General features: G+C 46.8%; 1 protein-coding gene across 14 annotated transcripts in view; it reads left to right on the plus strand.

Moving 5' to 3' along the window:
* The window catches only part of PBRM1 (polybromo 1), a 338,709-nt gene that overhangs the window by 261,265 nt on the left and 55,487 nt on the right, over window positions 1–21,957 (plus strand). For all 14 annotated transcript variants that reach the window (XM_069206081.1, XM_069206082.1, XM_069206071.1 and 11 more), the window contains exon 24: window positions 6,415–6,625. In XM_069206081.1, the coding sequence (XP_069062182.1) occupies window positions 6,415–6,625 (211 nt within the window). The remainder of the gene's footprint in view (window positions 1–6,414; window positions 6,626–21,957) is intronic.

Consider the following 21,957-nt stretch of genomic DNA (forward strand, 5'->3'; position numbering starts at 1 on the left):
GAGCACTATTTAAGTGCTTTCTCCCACTTTGCTGGTTTTCCGTGAACACGTGGTTGACACCGGCTCCCAGTATTACCTGTGAATCCCTTTGTGGCTTCAACACAAGCTCTGTCTCCGCTATGTTGAAACTTTCTGTTCGATGGCATCTGTCGCTGTAGATACGCATGTTTTGCAATAGCTCGCCATCTGGTGTTAGGCCGGAGTGTTACAAGTTGTTTTTCTTCGAAGAAGTCTTTCGAGTCACGGGACCGAGTGACTCCTCCTTTTGTGTCCATTGCGCATGGGCGTCGACTCTATCCTCGATTGTTTTTTTTCCGCCATCGGGTTCGGACGTGTTCCTGTCGCTCCGAGTTTCGGAACGGAAAGATAGCTAAATTCGGAAGATTTTCGTCGGTATTGTTGCGTTCGGGATCGGCGTAGTTAGATTCAACACCGCATCGAAGATCGAAGAGCTCCGGTGCCCTTCGGGGTAGTTTTTCGATCCCCCGTCTGGGCCTGGTCGGCCCGACCGCGTGCTGAAGAACGCCGATGGAACGGACCCCGTTCCGTTTCTGTCCCAAATGCCACAACAAGTACCCCTATACAGACCAACACTTGGTCTGTAACCTGTGCCTGTCACCTGAGCACAGTGAAGACACCTGCGAGGCCTGTCGTGCGTTCCGGTCCCGAAAAACACTCCGAGACCGTCGAGCCAGAAGACTTCAAATGGCGTCCGCGCCTACAGCCCACCGAGAGTTTGAGGAACAAGAAGAGGAAGGTACCTTCTCGATCCACGAATCGGACTCCGAGGAATTCGATGACCCACAAACCGTGAGTAAGACGTCGAAAACAACACATAAGAAGATTGACAAGGCCCAGGGGACGCCACTGCCACCAGGCCATGGCTCGACCCATAAATTCGGTGACCGACCGTCGGCACCGAAAAAGGCCCAAACAGTGCCGACACAGTCCGACTCCGGTCGAGACACCGGTACGCAGCCTTCTCGGGACCGAGAAAGTGCTGGAGACAAGCATCGACACCGAGATAGCGGTGTAGACACGGCTCGACGCCGAAACAGCGGCACCGACGAAGATCGACGCCGAGAGGTTTCGGCCCCGAAAAAAAGAAAAGTCAGCTCGGAGCCGAAAAAAGATGCAGACAGGGTTTCGGCGCCAAAACAACCTGCAACCGACCCAGTTTCAGGCTCTTATACAGAGGAGCATTCACTAACCTCCCAAATGCGAAAGCATAGGTTCGAGGAAGAGCTGCAATCTACCGATGTAGACCATACGCAAAAGCGTATCTTCATACAGGAGGGAACAGGGAAAATAAGCACCCTTCCCCCTATTAGAAGAAAGAGAAGACTGGAGTTCCAAACTGAACAAACACCACAAACAAAGGTGGTGAAAAAGGTTACTCCACCACCCTCTCCTCCACCTGTAATTCACGTCTCACCAGCACAAACTCCATCACATTCCCCAGCTCACACCACCATGAGCCAGGGTGACCAGGATCAGGACGCATGGGACTTATACGACGCCCCAGTGTCAGATAACAGCCCGGAGGCATACCCTACAAAGCCATCTCCACCAGAAGACAGCACTGCGTATTCTCAAGTGGTGGCTAGAGCAGCACAATTTCACAATGTAAGCCTCCACTCAGAACAGGTCGAGGATGACTTTTTATTCAACACCCTCTCCTCCACCCACAGCTCCTACCAAAGCCTGCCTATGCTCCCTGGTATGCTCCGGCACGCAAAATAAATTTTTAAGGAGCCGGTCAAAAGTAGGGCAATCACACCAAGAGTGGAAAAAAAGTATAAGGCGCCCCCTACAGACCCTGTTTTCATCACTGCACAGCTGCCACCAGATTCCGTCGTTGTAGGAGCAGCTAGGAAAAGGGCCAACTCCCACACATCTGGGGATGCACCACCCCCGGATAAAGAAAGCCGCAAGTTCGATGCAGCTGGAAAGAGAGTCGCAGCACAAGCTGCAAACCAGTGGCGCATCGCCAACTCTCAAGCACTACTTGCGCGCTATGACAGAGCCCATTGGGATGAGATGCAACACCTCATTGAACATCTACCCAAAGACCTACAAAAAAAGGCAAAGCAAGTGGTTGAGGAAGGTCAAAACATTTCAAACAACCAGATACGCTCCTCCATGGACGCAGCAGACACAGCTGCAAGGACAATTAATACATCCGTGACCATCAGAAGGCATGCATGGCTACGAACGTCTGGGTTTAAACCAGAGATACAGCAGGCAGTTCTCAATATGCCTTTCAATGAAAAAGAACTGTTCGGTCCAGAAGTGGACACAGCGATTGAAAAACTTCAAAAGGACACACACTGCTAAAGCAATGGGCACACTCTACTCCCCGCAGAGCAGAGGAAACTACGGCACCTTCCGCAAGACACCCTTTAGAGGGGGGTTTCGGGGTCAGGCCACACAAGCCAGCACCTCACAGGCAACACCGTCCAGTTACCAGGGACAGTACAGGGGAGGCTTTCGGGGCCAATACAGAGGAGGGCAATTCCCTAGGAATAGGGGAAAATTTCAAAGCCCCAAAACCCCTGCAACTAAGCAGTGACTCACATGTCACTCATCCCCTCCACACAACACCAGTGGGGGGAAGAATAGGTCATTATTACAAAGCATGGCAGGAAATCACTACAGACACTTGGGTTGTAGCACTTATCCAACATGGTTATTGCATAGAATTTCTACAATTCCCTCCAAACATACCACCAAGAGCACAAAATTTATCACAACATCATTCCGAGCTCCTGGAGACAGAAGTTCAAGCACTATTGCAAAAGAATGCAATCGAATTAGTACCAAACACACAAATAAACACAGGAGTTTATTCACTGTACTTCTTAATACCAAAGAAGGACAAAACGCTAAGACCAATCCTAGACCTCAGGATAGTAAACACATACATCAAATCAGACCACTTTCACATGGTCACACTACAAGAAGTGCTACCATTGCTCAAACTACACGACTACATGACAACCTTAGACCTCAAAGACGCGTATTTCCATATACCAATACATCCATCGCACAGGAAATACCTAAGGTTTGTATTCAAAGGAATACATTACCAATTCAAAGTATTGCCTTTCGGTTTAACAACAGCACCAAGAGTCTTTACAAAATGTCTAGCAGTAGTCGCTGCACACATCAGAAGGCAGCAAATACATGTATTCCCGTATCTAGACGACTGGCTAATCAAGACCCATTCGTTATCAAAGTGCTCACACCACACAAATCAAATCATACAAACCCTCTACAGACTGGGGTTCACCGTCAACTTCGCAAAATCCAACATCCTGCCGTGCAAAGTACAACAGTACCTAGGAGCCATAATAAACACAACAAAAGGAGTAGCCACTCCAAGTCCACAAAGAATTCAAAACTTCAACAACATCATACAACGCATGTATCCAACACAAAAGATACAAGCAAAGATGATATTACAACTCCTAGGCATGATGTCTTCATGCATAGCCATTGTCCCAAACGCAAGACTGCACATGAGGCCCTTACAACAGTGCCTAGCATCACAATGGTCACAAGCACAGGGTCACCTTCTAGATCTGGTGTTAATAGACCGCCAAACTTACCTCTCGCTTCTATGGTGGGACAATATAAATTTAAACAAAGGGCGGCCTTTCCAAGACCCAGTGCCACAATACGTAATAACAACAGATGCTTCCATGACAGGGTGGGGAGCACACCTCGATCAACACAGCATACAAGGACAATGGAACGTACATCAAACAAAACTGCATAATAATCACCTAGAACTGCTAGCAGTTTTTCAAGCACTAAAGGCTTTCCAACCAATAATAGTTCACAAATACATTCTCGTCAAAACAGACAACATGACAACAATGTATTATCTAAACAAGCAAGGGGGGACACACAACACAGTTGAGCCGGTTGGCACAAAAGATATGGCATTGGGCAATTCACAACCAAATTCGCCTAATAGCACAGTTTATCCCAGGGATTCAGAATCAACTCGCAGACAAGCTCTCTCGAGATCACCAACAGGTCCACGAATGGGAAATTCACCCCCAAACTCTGAACACTTACTTCAAGATCTGGGGAACACCTCAGATAGACTTGTTTGCGACAAAAGAGAACGCAAAATGCCAAAACTTCGCATCCAGATACCCACACAGGCAGTCCCAGGGCAATGCCCTATGGATGAACTGGTCAGGGATATTTGCCTACGCTTTTCCTCCTCTCCCTCTCCTTCCTTATCTGGTAAACAAACTCAGTCAAAACAAACTCAAACTCATATTAATAGCACCAACTTGGACAAGGCAACCCTGGTACACAACGCTGCTAGACCTATCAGTAGTACCACACATCAAACTGCCCAACAGACCGGATCTGTTAACTCAACACAACCAACAGATCAGGCACCCAGATCCAGCATCGCTGAATCTAGCAATCTGGCTCCTGAAATCCTGGAATTCGGACACTTACAACTTACACAAGAGTGTATGGAAGTCATAAAGCAAGCCAGAAGGCCATCCACCAGGCACTGCTATGCAAGTAAATGGAAGAGGTTTGTTTGCTACTGCCATATTAATCAAATCCAACCATTACACGCAACTCCAAAAGATGTAGTGGGTTACTTGCTTCACTTACAAAAATCTAACCTAGCTTTCTCTTCCATTAAAATACACCTTGCAGCAATATCTGCATACCTGCAAACTACCTATTCAACTTCCCTTTATAGGATACCAGTCATTAAAGCATTCATGGAGGGCCTTAAAAGAATTATTCCACCAAGAACACCACCTGTTCCTTCATGGAACCTAAATGTTGTCCTAACTAGACTTATGGGTCCACCTTTCGAACCCATGCACTCCTGCGACATACAGTTCCTAACCTGGAAGGTGGCATTTCTCATCGCCATTACTTCCCTAAGAAGAGTAAGCGAGATTCAGGCGTTTACAATACAAGAACCTTTTATACAACTACACAAAAATAAGGTCGTCCTAAGGACCAATCCTAAATTTTTACCAAAGGTTATTTCACCGTTCCATCTAAATCAAACAGTGGAACTTCCAGTGTTCTTTCCACAGCCAGATACCGTAGCTGAAAGGGCACTACATACATTAGATGTCAAAAGAGCATTGATGTATTACATTGACAGAACAAAAAACATCAGAAAGACTAAACAACTATTTATTGCATTTCAAAAACCTCATGCAGGAAACCCAATATCAAAACAAGGTATAGCCAGATGGATAGTTAAATGCATCCAAATCTGCTACCTTAAAGCTAAACGACAGCTGCCCATTACACCAAGGGCACACTCAACCAGAAAGAAAGGTGCTACCATGGCCTTTCTAGGAAACATCCCAATGCAAGAAATATGTAAGGCAGCCACATGGTCTACGCCTCACACATTCACCAAGCACTACTGTGTAGACGTGTTATCCGCACAACAAGCCACAGCAGGTCAAGCCGTATTAAGAACATTATTTCAGACTACTTCCACTCCTACAGGCTGAGCCACCGCTTTTGGGGAGATAACTGTTTACTAGTCTATGCAAAACATGCGTATCTACAGCGACAGATGCCATCGAACTGAAAATGTCACTTACCCAGTGTACATCTGTTCGTGGCATCAGTCGCTGTAGATTCGCATGTGCCCACCCGCCTCCCCGGGAGCCTGTAGCAGTTTGGAAGTTACCTTCAACTATTTGTATATATATCATTTCAACCTTATATAGGTACATACTTAGTCACTCCATTGCATGGGCACTATTACTACAATACAACTCCTACCTCACCCTCTGCGGGGAAAAACAATCGAAGATAGAGTCGACGCCCATGCGCAATGGACACAAAAGGAGGAGTCACTCGGTCCCGTGACTCGAAAGACTTCTTCGAAGAAAAACAACTTGTAACACTCCGGCCCAACACCAGATGGCGAGCTATTGCAAAACATGCGAATCTACAGCGACTGATGCCACGAACAGATGTACACTGGGTAAGTGACATTTTCAATATAAAACGCGTCAAGCAAGATTGTTGCAATAAATCTGGATCATCAATTCCTAGATCTGAAATTGCTCATAAGCTCCCAATACCTCAGCAGTCATGAGGCAGTGTTTCTCCTGAAGAAGTAGCGGGGTCAGTAGGGGCCTCAGCCCCCAGAGTCTCAAAGCCTCAGGGGGCTGAGGGTTTGAGACTCATCTGGTATAAGTACCATTTAAAGAAATAAGACTGGAATTCATAACAGGGGTAATTTAGCGGTTTCTATTGTGTGAGGAATACATCTATTACAGACGAGTAACCATGCTCATGATTTAGACATTTTCCAACTTCTTCTCAACTCAGGACTAACTTTTTAATCCAACACATGCTCAGTGGTGACGTGGTGCCTGCATTGTCTTCTAGAAAACCCATTGTTCCACAGAAGGAACCATCCCCTCTTCTGGAGAAGAAGATCCATGAGCTCGAGGTGAAGTTTGCAGAACTGGAGCGGGGCACGGAGGAGATTATGCCGGCTGTCACAGAAGAAAGTGAAATCATTGAAGCCCCGCCCCTACCTCCCATCCAGTCTCCATTGGCCAGTGAGCTGGAGATCATGCCATACACACCCCCACAGGTAAAGCAGCTTCCAATGTATTGTTAAGTGTGTGTTGGTCACTGTAGAAGGGATGTTCATTTGCTGTGCTTTTACTAATGCTCTGTTTTAATTCCGAACAGAGGGCAGGGATTCTTGCATGTGGTAGGTCTCTTAAGCATTTTTAGGTCTCAGCCTACCAAAGAGCAGCGCTGTCTGGTCTGCTAAGGACATCTTGGGCACTTTCAGAAAGTTGACCTAGAAATGCATTCTTCCTGTTGCTTGCCATTGGCTTTATAACTCACGTTTTCTTGCATCCCATTTGCTGGCTTTATTTGTTTTAGGCTCTCCAGGTTCAGTTTCTCACACCTGATGAGAAAGCTGTGTTCACTGAATACTTTCACGAACTCCTTTTCTGTCAACAGGCCTTTAAATCTTGTCACGTTTGCTGGGCACTCAGACTGAGGTCAAATATCAAGCTGTGTTTTCGTGGGAGCCTAGTTATTTTGTTTTGCTTTCTGTAGATTTTAAAGTGACAGCCTTTATAGGAAAGACAAGCCTTTTTTCCATGGAGCCTATTTGTGCCCTTTTAAAAAAAAAATCTTCTAAACATAGCCATTTCAAAAAGGAACCTTTTCTTCGTCTACACAAAACATTTGTACGATTTTTCAAAAATTCTTCTTCTTTGAGTCCATTTAATTTGTGAAAGTGCCTTTTAGGAACAAAGTACAAAACAGCATTTCAGTCTCAGCGTCGGCCTAACATATGGTGATCTTGGGCAATTTACACTGTTTATGGCCCGTTCACTGTCAAGCACAGGATAAGATCTTTTCTCAGAAAGGAGCCAGTCACATTGTGGCACAATTCAACAATGCCTGATGTTCATGATGTTCACTGTGATGTGTAAAGCATATGCTTTGTTTATGAGATCTGGCAACTTGTTTTGGAGAGTTGGATCATTTTGAAGGCATTTTTGTGAAGTCTTTTGTGTTTGTTTACATAAAATCTAATTATGTATTCAGTTGCAAACTGTGCCTTTTTCGGAACACTTACATTACTGGGTATAAATGATTCCCTTATGTTACCTTGTAGGCTCTAGGGCCATAATCTGGATGGTGCAGCAGGTGCAGTGGCACAGGGGCCAAAAGCTCCAGGAAACCGATGAGCACCGATTTTTGCTATATGTTACCACTAAACAAACAGTCCCAAGCACAGTTACCTTTCAGGCACTAGGGGGCCACCCTCTGTTAACACTGAACAAGCAGTTACAAGCGCAGTCACCTTTCAGGCACTAGGGGGCCACCCTCTGTTAACACTGAACAAGCAGTTACAAGCGCAGTCGCCTTGCATGCACTAGGGGGGCACGCTCTGTTAACACTGAACAAGCAGTTACAAGCGCAGTCGCCTTTCAGGCACTAGGGGGCCACCCTCTGTTAACACTAAACAAGCAGTTACAAGCGCAGTCGCCTTGCATGCACTAGGGGGGCATGCTCTGTTAACACTGAACAAGCAGTTACAAGCGCAGTCGCCTTGCAGTTACTAGGGGGCCACGCTCTGTTAACACTAAACAAGCAGTCCTAAGCGCAGTTACCTTTCAGGCACTAGGGGGCCACCCTCTGTTAACACTAAACAAGCAGTTACAAGCGCAGTCGCCTTGCAGGCACTAGGGGGCCACGCTCTGTTAACACTGAACAAGCAGTTACAAGCGCAGTCACCTTGCAGTTACTAGGGGGCCACGCTCTGTTAACACTAAACAAGCAGTCCTAAGCGCAGTTACCTTGCAGGCACTAGGGGGCCACGCTCTGTTAACACTGAACAAGCAGTTACAAGCGCAGTCACCTTGCAGTTACTAGGGGGCCACGCTCTGTTAACACTAAACAAGCAGTCCTAAGCGCAGTTACCTTGCAGGCACTAGGGGGCCACGCTCTGTTAACACTAAACAAGCAGTTACAAGCGCAGTCGCCTTGCATGGACCAGGGGGCCCCGCTCTGTTAACACTGAACAAGCAGTTGCAAGCGCAGTCGCCTTGCAGGCACTAGGGAGCCACACTCTGTTAACACTAAACAAGCAGTTACAAGCGCAGTCGCCTTGCATGGACCAGGGGGCCACGCTCTGTTAACACTAAACAAGCAGTTACAAGCGCAGTCGCCTTGCATGGACCAGGGGGCCCCGCTCTGTTAACACTGAACAAGCAGTTACAAGCGCAGTTACCTTGCAGGCACTAGGGGGCCACGCTCTGTTAACACTAAACAAGCAGTTACAAGCGCAGTCGCCTTGCATGGACCAGGGGGCCACGCTCTGTTAACACTAAGCAAGCAGTTGCAAGCGCAGTTACCTTGCAGGCACTAGGGGGCCACGCTCTGTTAACACTAAACAAGCAGTTGCAAGCGCAGTTACCTTGCAGGCACTAGGGGGCCACCCTCTGTTAACACTGAACGAGCAGTTGCAAGCGCAGTCGCCTTGCAGGCACTAGGGGGCCACACTCTGTTAACACTGAACGAGCAGTTGCAAGCGCAGTCGCCTTGCAGTTACTAGGGGCCATCCTCTGTTAACACTGAACAAGCAGTTACAAGTGCAGTCGCCTTGCATGCACTAGGGAGCCACGCTCTGTTAACACTAAACAAGCAGTTACAAGCGCAGTTACCTTACAGGCTCTAGGGGGCTATGCTCTAACACTAAACAAGCAGTTACAAGCACAGTTACCTTGCAGGCACTGGGGGGGGGGCAAACAAACGAACACTGAACGAGCAGTTACCTTGCAGGCACTAGGGGGCCACGCTCTGTTAACTCTAAACAAGCAGTTACAAGCGCAGTCGCCTTGCATGGACCAGGGGGCCCCGCTCTGTTAACACTGAACAAGCAGTTGCAAGCGCAGTCGCCTTGCAGGCACTAGGGAGCCACACTCTGTTAACACTAAACAAGCAGTTACAAGCGCAGTCGCCTTGCATGGACCAGGGGGCCCCGCTCTGTTAACACTGAACAAGCAGTTACAAGCGCAGTTACCTTGCAGGCACTAGGGGGCCACGCTCTGTTAACACTAAACAAGCAGTTACAAGCGCAGTCGCCTTGCATGGACCAGGGGGCCACGCTCTGTTAACACTAAGCAAGCAGTTACAAGCGTAGTCGCCTTGCAGGCACTAGGGGGACACGCTCTGTTAACACTAAACAAGCAGTTGCAAGCGCAGTCGCCTTGCAGTTACTAGGGGCCATCCTCTGTTAACACTGAACAAGCAGTTACAAGTGCAGTCGCCTTGCATGCACTAGGGAGCCACGCTCTGTTAACACTAAACAAGCAGTTACAAGTGCAGTTACCTTGCAGGCACTAGGGGGCCACGCTCTGTTAACACTAAACAAGCAGTTACAAGCGCAGTTACCTTACAGGCTCTAGGGGGCTATGCTCTAACACTAAACAAGCAGTTACAAGCACAGTTACCTTGCAGGCACGGGGGGGGGGAAACGAACGAACACTGAACGAGCAGTTACCTTGCAGGCACTAGGGGGGCCACGCTCTGTTAACACTAAAAAAGCAGTTACAAGCACAGTCGCTTTGCAGGCACTAGGGCCTCGATTTGAATGGTGCAGCAAGAGCACCAGAGCCAAAAGCTGTAGAAAACCCACGGAACACCATTTATTGCTATATGTTGCCCATGAAGAAGCAGTTCCAAGCAGGCAACTAGGGCCACGATTTTAATTTGAATGGTGCAGCAAGTGCAGTGGCACGGAGGCCAAAAGCTCTAGGAAGCCCTTTGAACACCGATTATTGCTATACTTTACTACTAAACAAGCACGGTGGCTTTTTTGGTTCTTTTGTAATAACTGCACCCAAAGTAACACATGGCCTAAAGCATTACTGTAATAAAAGCTGTAACCTATTGGACTTTTCTGGCTACCTACAACTTATGTTACATTCAGCAAATTTATCTGGCGCATTTTCACAGTTTTTGTGCCTGACTGAAGATTCCTCCCCCCCTTTGTGTGTCTGACTGAAGATGCCCCCTCTGTATGTCTGACTGAGGATGCCCCCCCTTGTGTGTCTGACTGAAGATGCCCCCTCTGTATGTCTGACTGAAGATGCCCCCCTCTTTATGTCTGACGGAAGATGCCCCCCTCTTTATGTCTGACGGAAGATGCCCCCCTCTTTATGTCTGACGGAAGATGCCTCCTCTTTGTGTGTCTGACGGAAGATGCCTCCTCTTTGTGTGTCTGACGGAAGATGCCCCCCTCTGTATGTCTGACTGAAGATGCCCCCCTCTGTATGTCTGACTGAAGATGCCCCCCTCTGTATGTCTGACTGAAGATGCCCCCCTCTGTATGTCTGACTGAAGATGCCCCCCTCTGTATGTCTGACTGACTTTTTCCCTTTGCTGATGCTAAGTTTTGATTTGAAAGTGTGCTGAGGCCTGCTAACCAGGCCCCAGCACCAGTGTTCCTTCCCTAACCTGTACTTTTGTTTCCACAATTGGCCCACCCTGGCATCCAGGTAAGTCCCTTGTAACTGGTACCCCTGGTACCAAGGGCCCTGATGCCAGGGAAGGTCTCTAAGGGCTGCAGCATATCTTATGCCACCCTGGGGACCCCTCACTCAGCATAGACACACTGCTGGCCAGCTTGTGTGTGCTAGTGAGGACAAAACGAGTAAGTCGACATGGCACTCCCCTCAGGGTGCCATGCCAACCTCACACTGCCTATGCAGTATAGATAAGTCACCCCTCTAGCAGGCCTTACAGCCCTAAGGCAGGGTGCATTATACCATAGGTGAGGGCATAAGTGCATGAGCACTATGCCCATACAGTGTCTAAGCAAAACCTTAGACATTGTAAGTGCAGGGTAGCCATAAGAGTATATGGTCTGGGAGTCTGTCATGCACGAACTCCACACCACCATAATGGCTACACTGAAAACTGTGAAGTTTGGTATCAAACTTCTCAGCACAATAAATGCACACTGATGCCAGTGTACATTTTATTGTAACATACACCCCAGAGGGCACCTTAGAGGTGCCCCCTGAAACCTTAACCGACTATCCGTGTAGGCTGACTAGTTCTAGCAGCCTGCCACACACCAGACATGTTGCTGGCCACATGGGGAGAGTGCCTTTGTCACTCTGTGGCTAGTAACAAAGCCTGTACTGGGTGGAGGTGCTTCACACCTCCCCCTGCAGGAACTGTAACACCTGACGGTGAGCCTCAAAGGCTCACCCCATTTGTTACAGCACCACAGGGCACTCCAGCTAGTGGAGTTGCCCGCCCCCTCCGGCCACAGCCCCACTTTTGGCGGCAAGGCCGGAGGAGATAATGAGAAAAACAAGGAGTCACTGGCCAGTCAGGACAGCCACTAAGGTGTCCTGGACTGAGGTGACTCTGACTTGTAGAAATCCTCCATTTTGCAGATGGAGGATTCCCCCAATAGGGATAGGAATGTGCCCCCCTCCCCTTGGGAGGAGGCACAAAGAGGGTGTACCCACCCTCAGGGCTAGTAGCCATTGGCTACTAACCCCCCAGACCTAAACACGCCCTTGAATTTAGTATGTAAGGGCTCCCCAGAACCTAGGAACTCAGATTCCTGCAACCTAAGAAGAAGAGGACTGCTAAGCTGAAAAACCCTGCAGAGAAGATGGAGACACCAACTGCTTTGGCCCCAGCTCTACCGGCTTGTCTCCCCACTTCTAAAGACACTGCTCCAGCAACGCATTCCCCAGGGACCAGCGACCTCTGAAGCCTCAGAGGACTGCCCTGCATCTAGAAGGACCAAGAACTCCCAAGGACAGCGGCTCTGTTCACCAAAGACTGCAACTTTGAAACAAAGAAGCAACTTTGAAACAACTTGCGTTTCCCACCGGAAGCGTGAGACTTGACACTCTGCACCCGACGCCCCCGGCTCGACTTGTGGAGAACAATCACGTCAGGGAGGACTCCCCGGTGACTGCGAGATCGTGAGTAGCCAGAGTTGCCCCCCCCCTCCCCTGAGCTCCCACAGCGACGCCTGCAGAGGGAATCCAGAGGCTCCCCCTGACCGCGACTGCCTGCTCCTCAGATCCCGACGCCTGGTAAAGAGACTGCACCCGCAGCCCCCAGGACCTGAAGGATCCGAACTCCAGTGCAGGAGTGACCCCCAGGAGGCCCTCTCCCTTGCCCAGGTGGTGGCTACCCCGAGGAGCCCCCCCTTGGCTGCCTGCATCGCTGAAGAGACCACTTGGTCTCCCATTGAAACCTATTGAAAACCCGACGTGTGTTTGCACACTGCACCCGGCCGCCCCGTGCTGCTTAGGGTGTACTTTCTGTGTGGACTTGTGTCCTCCCAGGGGCCCTACAAAACCCCCCTGGTCTGCCCTCCGAAGACACGGGTACTTACCTGCTGGCAGACTGGAACCGGGGCACCCCTTCTCTATTGAAGCCTATGCGTTTTGGGAACCACTTTGACTTCTGCACCTGACCGGCCCTGAGCTGCTGATGTGGTAACTTTGGGGTTGCTCTGAAGCCCCAACGGTGGGCTACCTTGGACACAAACTTGAACCACTAAAAAAACCTCTTACTCCCCCCAGGAACTGTTGAAAATTGCACTAAGTGTCTAGTTTTAAAATAGCTATATGTGATTTATGTGAAAAGTGTATATGCTATTTTGCTAATTCAAAGTTCCTAAAGTACCTACCTGCAATACCTTTCATTTGAAGTATTACATGCAAATCTTGAACCTGTGGTTCTTAAAATAAACTAAGAAAATATATTTTTCTATACAAAAACCTATTGGCCTGGAATTGTCCGAGTGTGTGTTCCTCATTTATTGCTGTGTATGTACAACAAATGCTTAACACTACTCCTTTGATAAGCCTACTGCTCGACCACACTACCACAAAATAGAGCATTAGTATTATCTCTTTTTGCCACTATCTTACCTCTAAGGGGAACCCTTGGACTCTGTGCATACTATTCCTTACTTTGAAATAGTGCATACAGAGCCAACTTCCTACACACGGCAAGAGGTTTAACATTTGAAGTTTCTTCATTTTTGTTGGCAAAGCATTAAACAATATCCTTCATGACCTGTAGTAACTGAAGAGCTGGGCGTATTATAAGAAGTAGCCATCACTGTTTGAGTCGACATGCTCGGTATTTCATAGTATTTTGGGCTCAGTCAATTGTGGTGTTTTTTTTAACATTAGTGAATGTTCAAGACTCTGTTAGGAGGGATGTCTTTGTGTACATTTCTTGTACTGCTTGCAAGCTTTTATATGCAGCTGTTGCTGAAATGCACAAACTGTAAGATGAAAAGTCCCTGCACCTGTGGATACCATGGAAAATGCTTAAAGAAATGCCTGTTGGGAACTAGAAAAGCTGCCTCTCTCTCTAATGGAGGAGACAGGAGGAGTCTCCCTTACAGGTGAAAGGAGAGTGGTTTCTCCCAGAAATACACTTCTGTGTTGCTTGGAGGAAGCACTGAGGTCAGTTCTTGTTTTCGGTCTCACCAGTGAAGGACAAAGCAATGTTTGTGTAGATCGGCTGCCCCACAGCATATATCATCAAATATCAAAGAAGGACTCATTCACACAGCCCTCAAAGGATGATCAAAGACTTGGGAAGTGTCTCATACGAGAATTAAACCAAGAAATCCTGGATGGTGTTTTCCAAGTTTGGAGTAGTCTAGCAACACGCATTCAACCAAGTGAAGGAAAACTCAATATACTGCCCTTCCCTTTGAGAGTCTAACTTGCTTTCTTCAGAGTTTCTCATTTGTATTAATTGATCATGTAGTATTAAGTGTCCAAAGTTTCTAACCCACTGGACTTTTGAAGCCCCAATATAATCTGTTTTCACGACTGCCGGGGGAACACAGTGTTGTATAGGAGGTCTGGCCGCTTCGTCAGTGCCAAGCTAGTGGGTGAGAACCTACGCTTGCAAGCGAGATCCCATAAATACTGACCCTACACTCAAAGCCACCTTCTTGCGATAGGCTGTTACCCCTCTCATCCCTGTGATGTTGTAATAGTTTCATGACGATTCCCTCACAGCAGGGAAAAAGCACTTTGAGACTTGGATGAAAATAGCCTAAAAGCTTTTCAGGTACAACATTGCTTTCCCACTGGGTAAGATAGATGTGCAATTAGATGCCTCTTCCAACTTGTTTCTGAGACTAGTTGAGTGATTTATGAACATTATTGTTGTACAATAAAATAATATAATTTTCAGTTCCATGATAGGCCGTGGTTTTAGATTGGAGGCTTGGTGTGATAGCTTGTGCTAAGACGCACATCAGAGCGCGTGGGGGTCGCTGTTCTATTTGCAGTTGAGTATTAGAGCCTCAGATTTCAGACTGCTGTAATATGACACCTCACTGTTCAGGGTTTAATTTGACTTTGTTTCGCTTGTCATGGCTGCTGACGATCTTGAGGAGTAAGGAAGCGTAGTTTTTGCCATGCATGCCATTGTAGATCAAATGTCTTGCACATTCGAGATACCTGCTCCAGAACGGAAGTCAACATTGATGTCTGCTGGGAAACCGGGCCCAACATGTATTGAGTTTATACCGCCTCAAAACTGGAGCACTCGGACTAGATTGAGAAGTACAACCAAAGGGATAGAATGATCCCTTTCGACGTGGCAATAACTGAGGAACTCTGATCTTTCCCCGTGCTAAAGGCTGAGACCCTAGTCTTCATCACTACCCTAGTCACCAGCACCCTCACTCACTTGCTCATACAGCCAGGAAAAGGGCCTTCGACCAGGGCAGCGGGGATTCTCCACCATTTGACAAAAAAAAATGGAAAATTGATGTAGCGAAAGAATTGCTGTTAGTGTGGCTACGCAACGGCACAACACCAATTCATTGGGCCTGTTGGCCACATTTGATAGAGAGCCCTGGGAAGAGATTGACCAGCTGTTCAAACACCTGTCAGAAGCCTGACAGAAAATAGTTAAGGAGTTGGTGCAAGAGGGGAAAACTATCTCAAATGCCAACATCTAATGCACTCTAGATGAGCTCACAGAGTACAGGAAGACAAACCCCAGCGACCTGCTCAGAAGGCATGGCTGGCTCGGTATCACCTGGTTCTGCTCTGATGTCCAGCAGCACCTGCTAAATGTCCTCTTAGATGGAATGCATTAATTTAGACCAGTTGGTCAAGAAAGCTGCAGGCAAAGCTATGGGGGCACTCCAAACACAAACCGGCGCCTCTAGCTTTCAGTCCCAACAGGCAAGGGGAGAACCAAATGCTGCAGCTACAATACAGTGCCCTGCTGTTCAAGAGCAACAGGTTGTTCAGTAAGAAGTCTTTAGGCCTATTGTAGAGAAGGATCCTTGGGTAACAGCTATGGCAAAGGAGTCTAAGGTAAGGAGCTCTCTACTTCAAAGCAGTGACTTACTTTCAGTGCTCCCTGATCAGACAACAGCTGTCAGGGAAAGGATAGTTATATCTTCCCCAATAAGAAGACGTAACATCAGACAGTTGTGTCCTGTCCAGTGTCACCTACAGATACTGCTTGGAATGTCGTACCATAGCAGCAAACATGCCACCCGCCGGCACAGTATCAGTCTTGTACACCTGCGGCTGCTGCAGGGGGAGGTGAAGATATATCTTCACCACATCAAAGGGGGCTATGAGTATATCCCTTATACATCTTAATCCGTAACAAGCATCAGCAGAGCAAATGGGTCTGGCTTTAAAGGAAGGATGTATGGTACTGTGAAGCATTATAAATCAATAGATATATGTATTTGTGTGGAAGCAAAGAGCTGTAGAATAATATTGGTGTAAATTAAAAGGTCAAGCCTAGACCACGAAAAGGATGGAACACTTAGGCCACTACCCAACTTAAGGCAGCTGAAGCGCTACAGAGCCCTGGCTGCCTATACACTGTAACACTATCCATAGGAGTTTACCTGGACCCAGTATAAGGTGTAACACCATAGGTGTCCACCACACACCTGACCAGCCTCCTACATCCATATTAAATAAAAATGTCTTCCTTGTTTGATATGCATGAAATAGCTGTAATTTCTTTTGCAGACCTACCTCTGTCTGTCCATACCAGGTCATTGGCTTATAAGTAAGCTCAGGACATGAGTGATTCATTTTTGGGCATAAGCCCATGGCACCTTTTTAGATTGTTGTAGTTCTGATTGAAATATGGAGAACAGTGGGGCCAGTATGCAACCTTGAGGAGGCCCTTCCTAATATTTATCTCCCTAGTTAGTGTTCCTTTCATGTTGACTATCACTTGCGCCCAGTTCTGTCTATGTAACTTTTAGTGTATTAATAGATATTTAGTAATTCCAAAATTAATTAGGGTTTCTCACAACAGTTTGCGATGTACCATGTCAAATGCCACATGGAAGTCTACAAAGCAACAGATCAGTTTCCCTCTTTCATCTATTGATTTTCTTGTGCGATTAAGTCCCGCTCTCACTTCCAGCACAGAACATTTGGCAATGGGCAGTTCACCACAGGGTTCACCGCGTGGCAAAACATCTCCCGGGGTAGCCAACAAGCCTGGTGGATCTGCTCAGCAGATCACATCTGCAAGTCCACAGGTGGGAAATCCACCTGCAGATCTTCAAACCCACTTCCACAAGTGAGGTACTATTCGCACCAAACAAAAACACAAAGTGCCCAAGCTTTGCCACCGGCACTCGCTTCTCCGGTCCATATGGAATGCAGTGTGGACCAGCTGGGCAGGGTATTTGTCTACGCGTTTCCGCCTCTCCCTCGGTTTCCACTACTCATCAGGAAACTCAGACAAACATCTTGTGTCCTCATTTTAGCCGCCCCATCATAGGCCAGCCTTGGTACTTGATTCTAGTAGAACACTCAGTCCCTACAAGAGAGTTTCACTCAGGCCAGATCTCCTTATCCAGACACAGGCCCAGATCAGTCACTCAGACCCAGCACAAATCAATCTTGGAGTTTGCCACTTGAGGTCCTAAAGTTTGCTTACTTCTTTCTCCCACAGGTATGTACACCCATTCTTAAGGAGCCAAGTGACTTAAAACCCCGGCATGTTATGCTGCCAAATCGAAATAATTTGTTCTTAACATATTGATCACAACTCTGACCCCCTAAATCCTTTGGTGAAACAGATAATTACTTATCCTTACTTACAAAAATCAGGCTTGGCGCACACACCCATTAACTTGCATCTAGTAGCACTTGCATCATACGCGCAGAACAGACAACATCCTTCCCTGTTCAGAGTACCAGTGGTTGAAGTGTTTATGGAGGGGTTAGAGATGAATACACCCTCAAGCCCCACTGGCCTCAGCCTGGACCTAAATCTAGTTCCTATCAGACGTATGGGACCACCCTTCGAACTCACGTCTGAAAGGTAGCCTTCTCAGTAGCCATTGCTTCCCATGGGCGTATTAGTGAGCTACGAGGCCTTACTACTCAAGAGCCTTTCTTACATGTGCGTGAAGATCGGATTGTCCTCAGAACCAGCCCTGAACCCCCTTGGGCTGACATTTAAAAAAAAAAAAAAAGTTTTATGGGTTTGTGCAGTAATCCAGCAAGGGCCAGTGAGGCTTTCCTGGTGTCCCGTGGGAATGGTGAATTTGTTTCTTAAAAAGAAAAAAATAAGTAAGATGGGGTAAGGGTCTGTGGGTGTTTTCCACTCACAGGGCGTTGACCGCCCACTGGGGTTTGCACGCAGGGCCTGGCCAAAGAGTGCCAGTTGGCTGCAGACCTATTGTAATAAGATCTTACTTTACGTTTAAAAAATAAATAAAAAATACACTGGAAAAAAAAAACAGAGGTTAATGTGGGTTGCATGCAGGTGTTCTAATAATAAAAACTGCTACCATTTAAAAACAAGAAAAACACTGAAATTTACCAGTTTTAACTAACCGGCCTAAACATAACTTGCACTGCTTATGACACGTTACATCACTGAGGACATCTGAAACCGATGGCGCGGTGCGTTATTCCTGGGTCAGTTACTTATAACTTGTGAATGTAAGTGTTATTTTTTTTTTTCTTTCCCAATCATTAGATGACCTACTTATAATAGCACTTTAACCATTTGGTTTTGCAGTGAATTTGGAAGGGTCTTTTCTTTTATTTTTTTTACTTTTTTTTATTTATTTTTTTACGTAAGTTAAGTCTTACTATCTTACTTACATATAACTCCTATTTAACCTTTGTTTTTTTTTCAACCTAATCACAATATCTGCATGGACTTATTTTGGGGTATCCAGGGGCCGCAGCTGCAGTACATGCAGAGTGCCTGTCTGCAACATCCGCCAGGCTGTGACGTGGCATCAGTGCACACATTAACTAAGCACTGCTTCCTTCACATCTACAGCTTGCACTTCTATGCGTGGGCTGAGCAGCGGCCATTGGTTGCACAGTGAAGTGTGGGAGGCATTCTCCCCACCAAGTGCTGCTCCACGAAATCCATCTGTGCTGGGCATTCGAGGCAAATTCGTAACCTGTTGTGGCACCTGGGAAACTGATCTTAGAAGCAAAGCTGTCAAACATCTTTTTGTTTGTTTTCTCTGTGGTCCATCAAGACCTTGCAGTGAGCACTGTTACAGGTTGTTATCCCTTTCAGCCGTTCTACATTTTCCAGCCCAACCATCCTTGTTTAAGTCTCCTGTGGTTTCTGATGCCCCCAAAGGAACCTAAACTTGGTCTTGACTTTTCTTTTGTTTATTTCCTCGGAGCCTCTGCATAGTTGCTTCCTGCTTCTTCTGACTCTGAAAACTGTCACCCTCGTTGTTATGACGTTTGCTTGTTGCAGCGTGCGTTGCAGGCTTTTTCAGTTGCATCCTTCGTACACCACGTTCTTTCCAGACAAATTGATGCTGGGGACTCGAGTGGTACATTTACCAAAAGTTGTGACTCCCTCCCACTCTGGCAGTCGCCAACATTCTTTACTCCCCTCATACCTCCAAAGATGAAATTCTCCATCATGTGCCCCCTAAAAGTGCTTCAGGTTTGTACATTTTTTGTGCTGTGGATCATCGGATGAATAAGCGTTTTGTGAGATTTTTTTTAAATCAAACCATGTGAAGGCCGCCCAGAAGAGGCCGCTGTTGAGGTCAGTATTACTCTGCATCAAGATCTTCTGTGCACTGGCCAAGAAGCAAGACCCCTCAGATCCAATATCTAGATAACGCTGCCATCACTGCTTTGGCGAGATGGGAACCCGATCTTGATATCTGCGAAACAGCGACATGGGCTTTGGTGCATATGTTCATGAAACACTACTGCCTTAACAGCCATGTCCGGGGCGCAGGACCTTTTGCTCCTTTCTATTTTGCAGGATTTTGGTTTGGATCCACTCCTCACAGACACCATTCAGAAGTTCTGCGTTGGGATCTGTTCTAAGGCGAGCTTTCTGTGGTTGGAAGTATCATTCAGTAGAACAAGGTACCTACCTTAGGTAATGCTTTTTCTGGTGGAAACTCTAACTGCATATTCTTTGCTGTCCTCCCAGCTCTCCATTCTTTGAAGTGACCGTGTCTATGCCTAAAAAACTCTGTTGATGGGGACACGGTTACCTGCAATTGTTCATGTTCCACGTCGGAGGGCCCAGAAGGGGAAAGACGAAAAGCTGACGTCAGCACACGGAGCGATGCTTACATATGCACTCTGCTGTATTACTTCATTGTCTTTATGGTGTCACTGCTGACCCACATCACACCACCTATAGCCAGTGCTCCAAAGTTTTCTTGATTCAGTCTTGGGTAGATTTTTAGGTGAGGAATCTGTAATTAGAATATTTACCAGAATGAGCCTTATCGAAGGTTAGAGACTTCTTCTGCTAGGGGCCTTTCAAAAGGGCAGAATGTCCTTCCCTTTCTGTGCTGCTCTTCGACCACCCCCCTCCTTCTGCCCCCGTCAGGTGTGAGGTTATCAGAATGAGAAACATCTGTCATCAACCACTAGAAAATCAACGCTAAAGTCCGTTGGTCGGGAGCTAAAGTGAGGTCGGGAACATAGCTTCAAAGGCACCCTTTGCAGAACAGCACCTGATAGTATCACTATGCAATCGTGGACCCTCCAGTTTGCCCATCTGCTGTTTCTGTTTATTCCCCTCTTCCATGATATGTGGGATAGTTGAGCAGTGATGAACTATTCCCAGCATCTCTCTTGGCAGGACCAAGCATTTAATCTTTTTGCAAGAATTTGTCACACCTCTTCAAAGACCTAATCACGGGGGAGAACCCGGCCAAACCGATTGAATCACTGTCCGGGCTTTCTGGCAGAGATAAACTACAGTTCGTAGCATGTCCTGCTGTTGATCACATTGTTCGCATATTCCTACCACTAATCGTTGCTCGTGAACATTACAATCTGGTTTTCTGTGGAGAGGTTTTCGGTGTCCGGTTAACTTATGACTCCTCCCGGAGACCAACCTTACACCAGGACACACATCTTGCTTTAGATTGTGTTTTACCCCATTGGGTGAATGATTGAAGGAGGTGGAGGTGGAGGTGGAGTACCTGGACCCTGGGAATTACAATATATAATGTATGTGTTGTACGCCCGAAGCATGAGAGTATACCTATACAGGTACACTGGAGATCATATTATGTAATCATGTGTATCTGTACAGGCGCATTGGGAATCATAATGTTTAATGCATGTGTTGTAATAACGCCTGAATCATGAAAGTATACCTGTACGGGTGCATTGGGAACTATAATGTGTAATGCATGTGTTGTAAGAACGCCTGAAGCTTGAAAGTATATCTGTACGGGTGCATTGGGAACTATAATGTGTAATGTAAGTGTTGTAACGACGCCTGAAGCATGAGCGTATACCTGTACGGGTGCATTGGGAATTATAATGTGTAATGTATGTGTTGTAAAGATGCCTGAAGTATGAGCGTATACCTGTACGGGTGCATTGGGAACTATAATGTGTAATGCATGTGTTGTAATAACGCCTGAAGCAAGACAGTATACATGTATGGGCACATTGGGAATTATAATGTGTAATGTATATGCTGTATGTCTAAAGAGAGAAGGATACCTGTACGGGTGGATTGGGAATTATAATGTGTAATGTATGTGTTGTAATAACGCCTGACGCATGAGAGTATACCTGTACGGGTGCATTTGGAATTGTAATGCATGTGTTGTAATAACACCTGATGCATGAGAGTATACCTGTACAGTTGCATTGGGAGTTATAATGTGTAATGCATATGTTGTAATAACGCCTGACGCATGAGTATACCTGTACCGGTGCATTGGGAATTATAATGTATGTGTTGTAATAACGCCTGAGAGTATACTCGGACAGTTGTATTGGGAGTTATAATGTGTAATGCATATGTTGTAATAACGCCTGACGCATGAGTATACCTGTACAGGTTCACTGGGGATCATATTATGTAATCATGTGTATCTGTACGGGTGCATTGGGAATTATAATG

The sequence above is a fragment of the Pleurodeles waltl genome, chromosome 9, assembly GCF_031143425.1.
Source record: "Pleurodeles waltl isolate 20211129_DDA chromosome 9, aPleWal1.hap1.20221129, whole genome shotgun sequence".
NCBI classification, from domain to species: Eukaryota; Metazoa; Chordata; class Amphibia; order Caudata; family Salamandridae; genus Pleurodeles; species Pleurodeles waltl.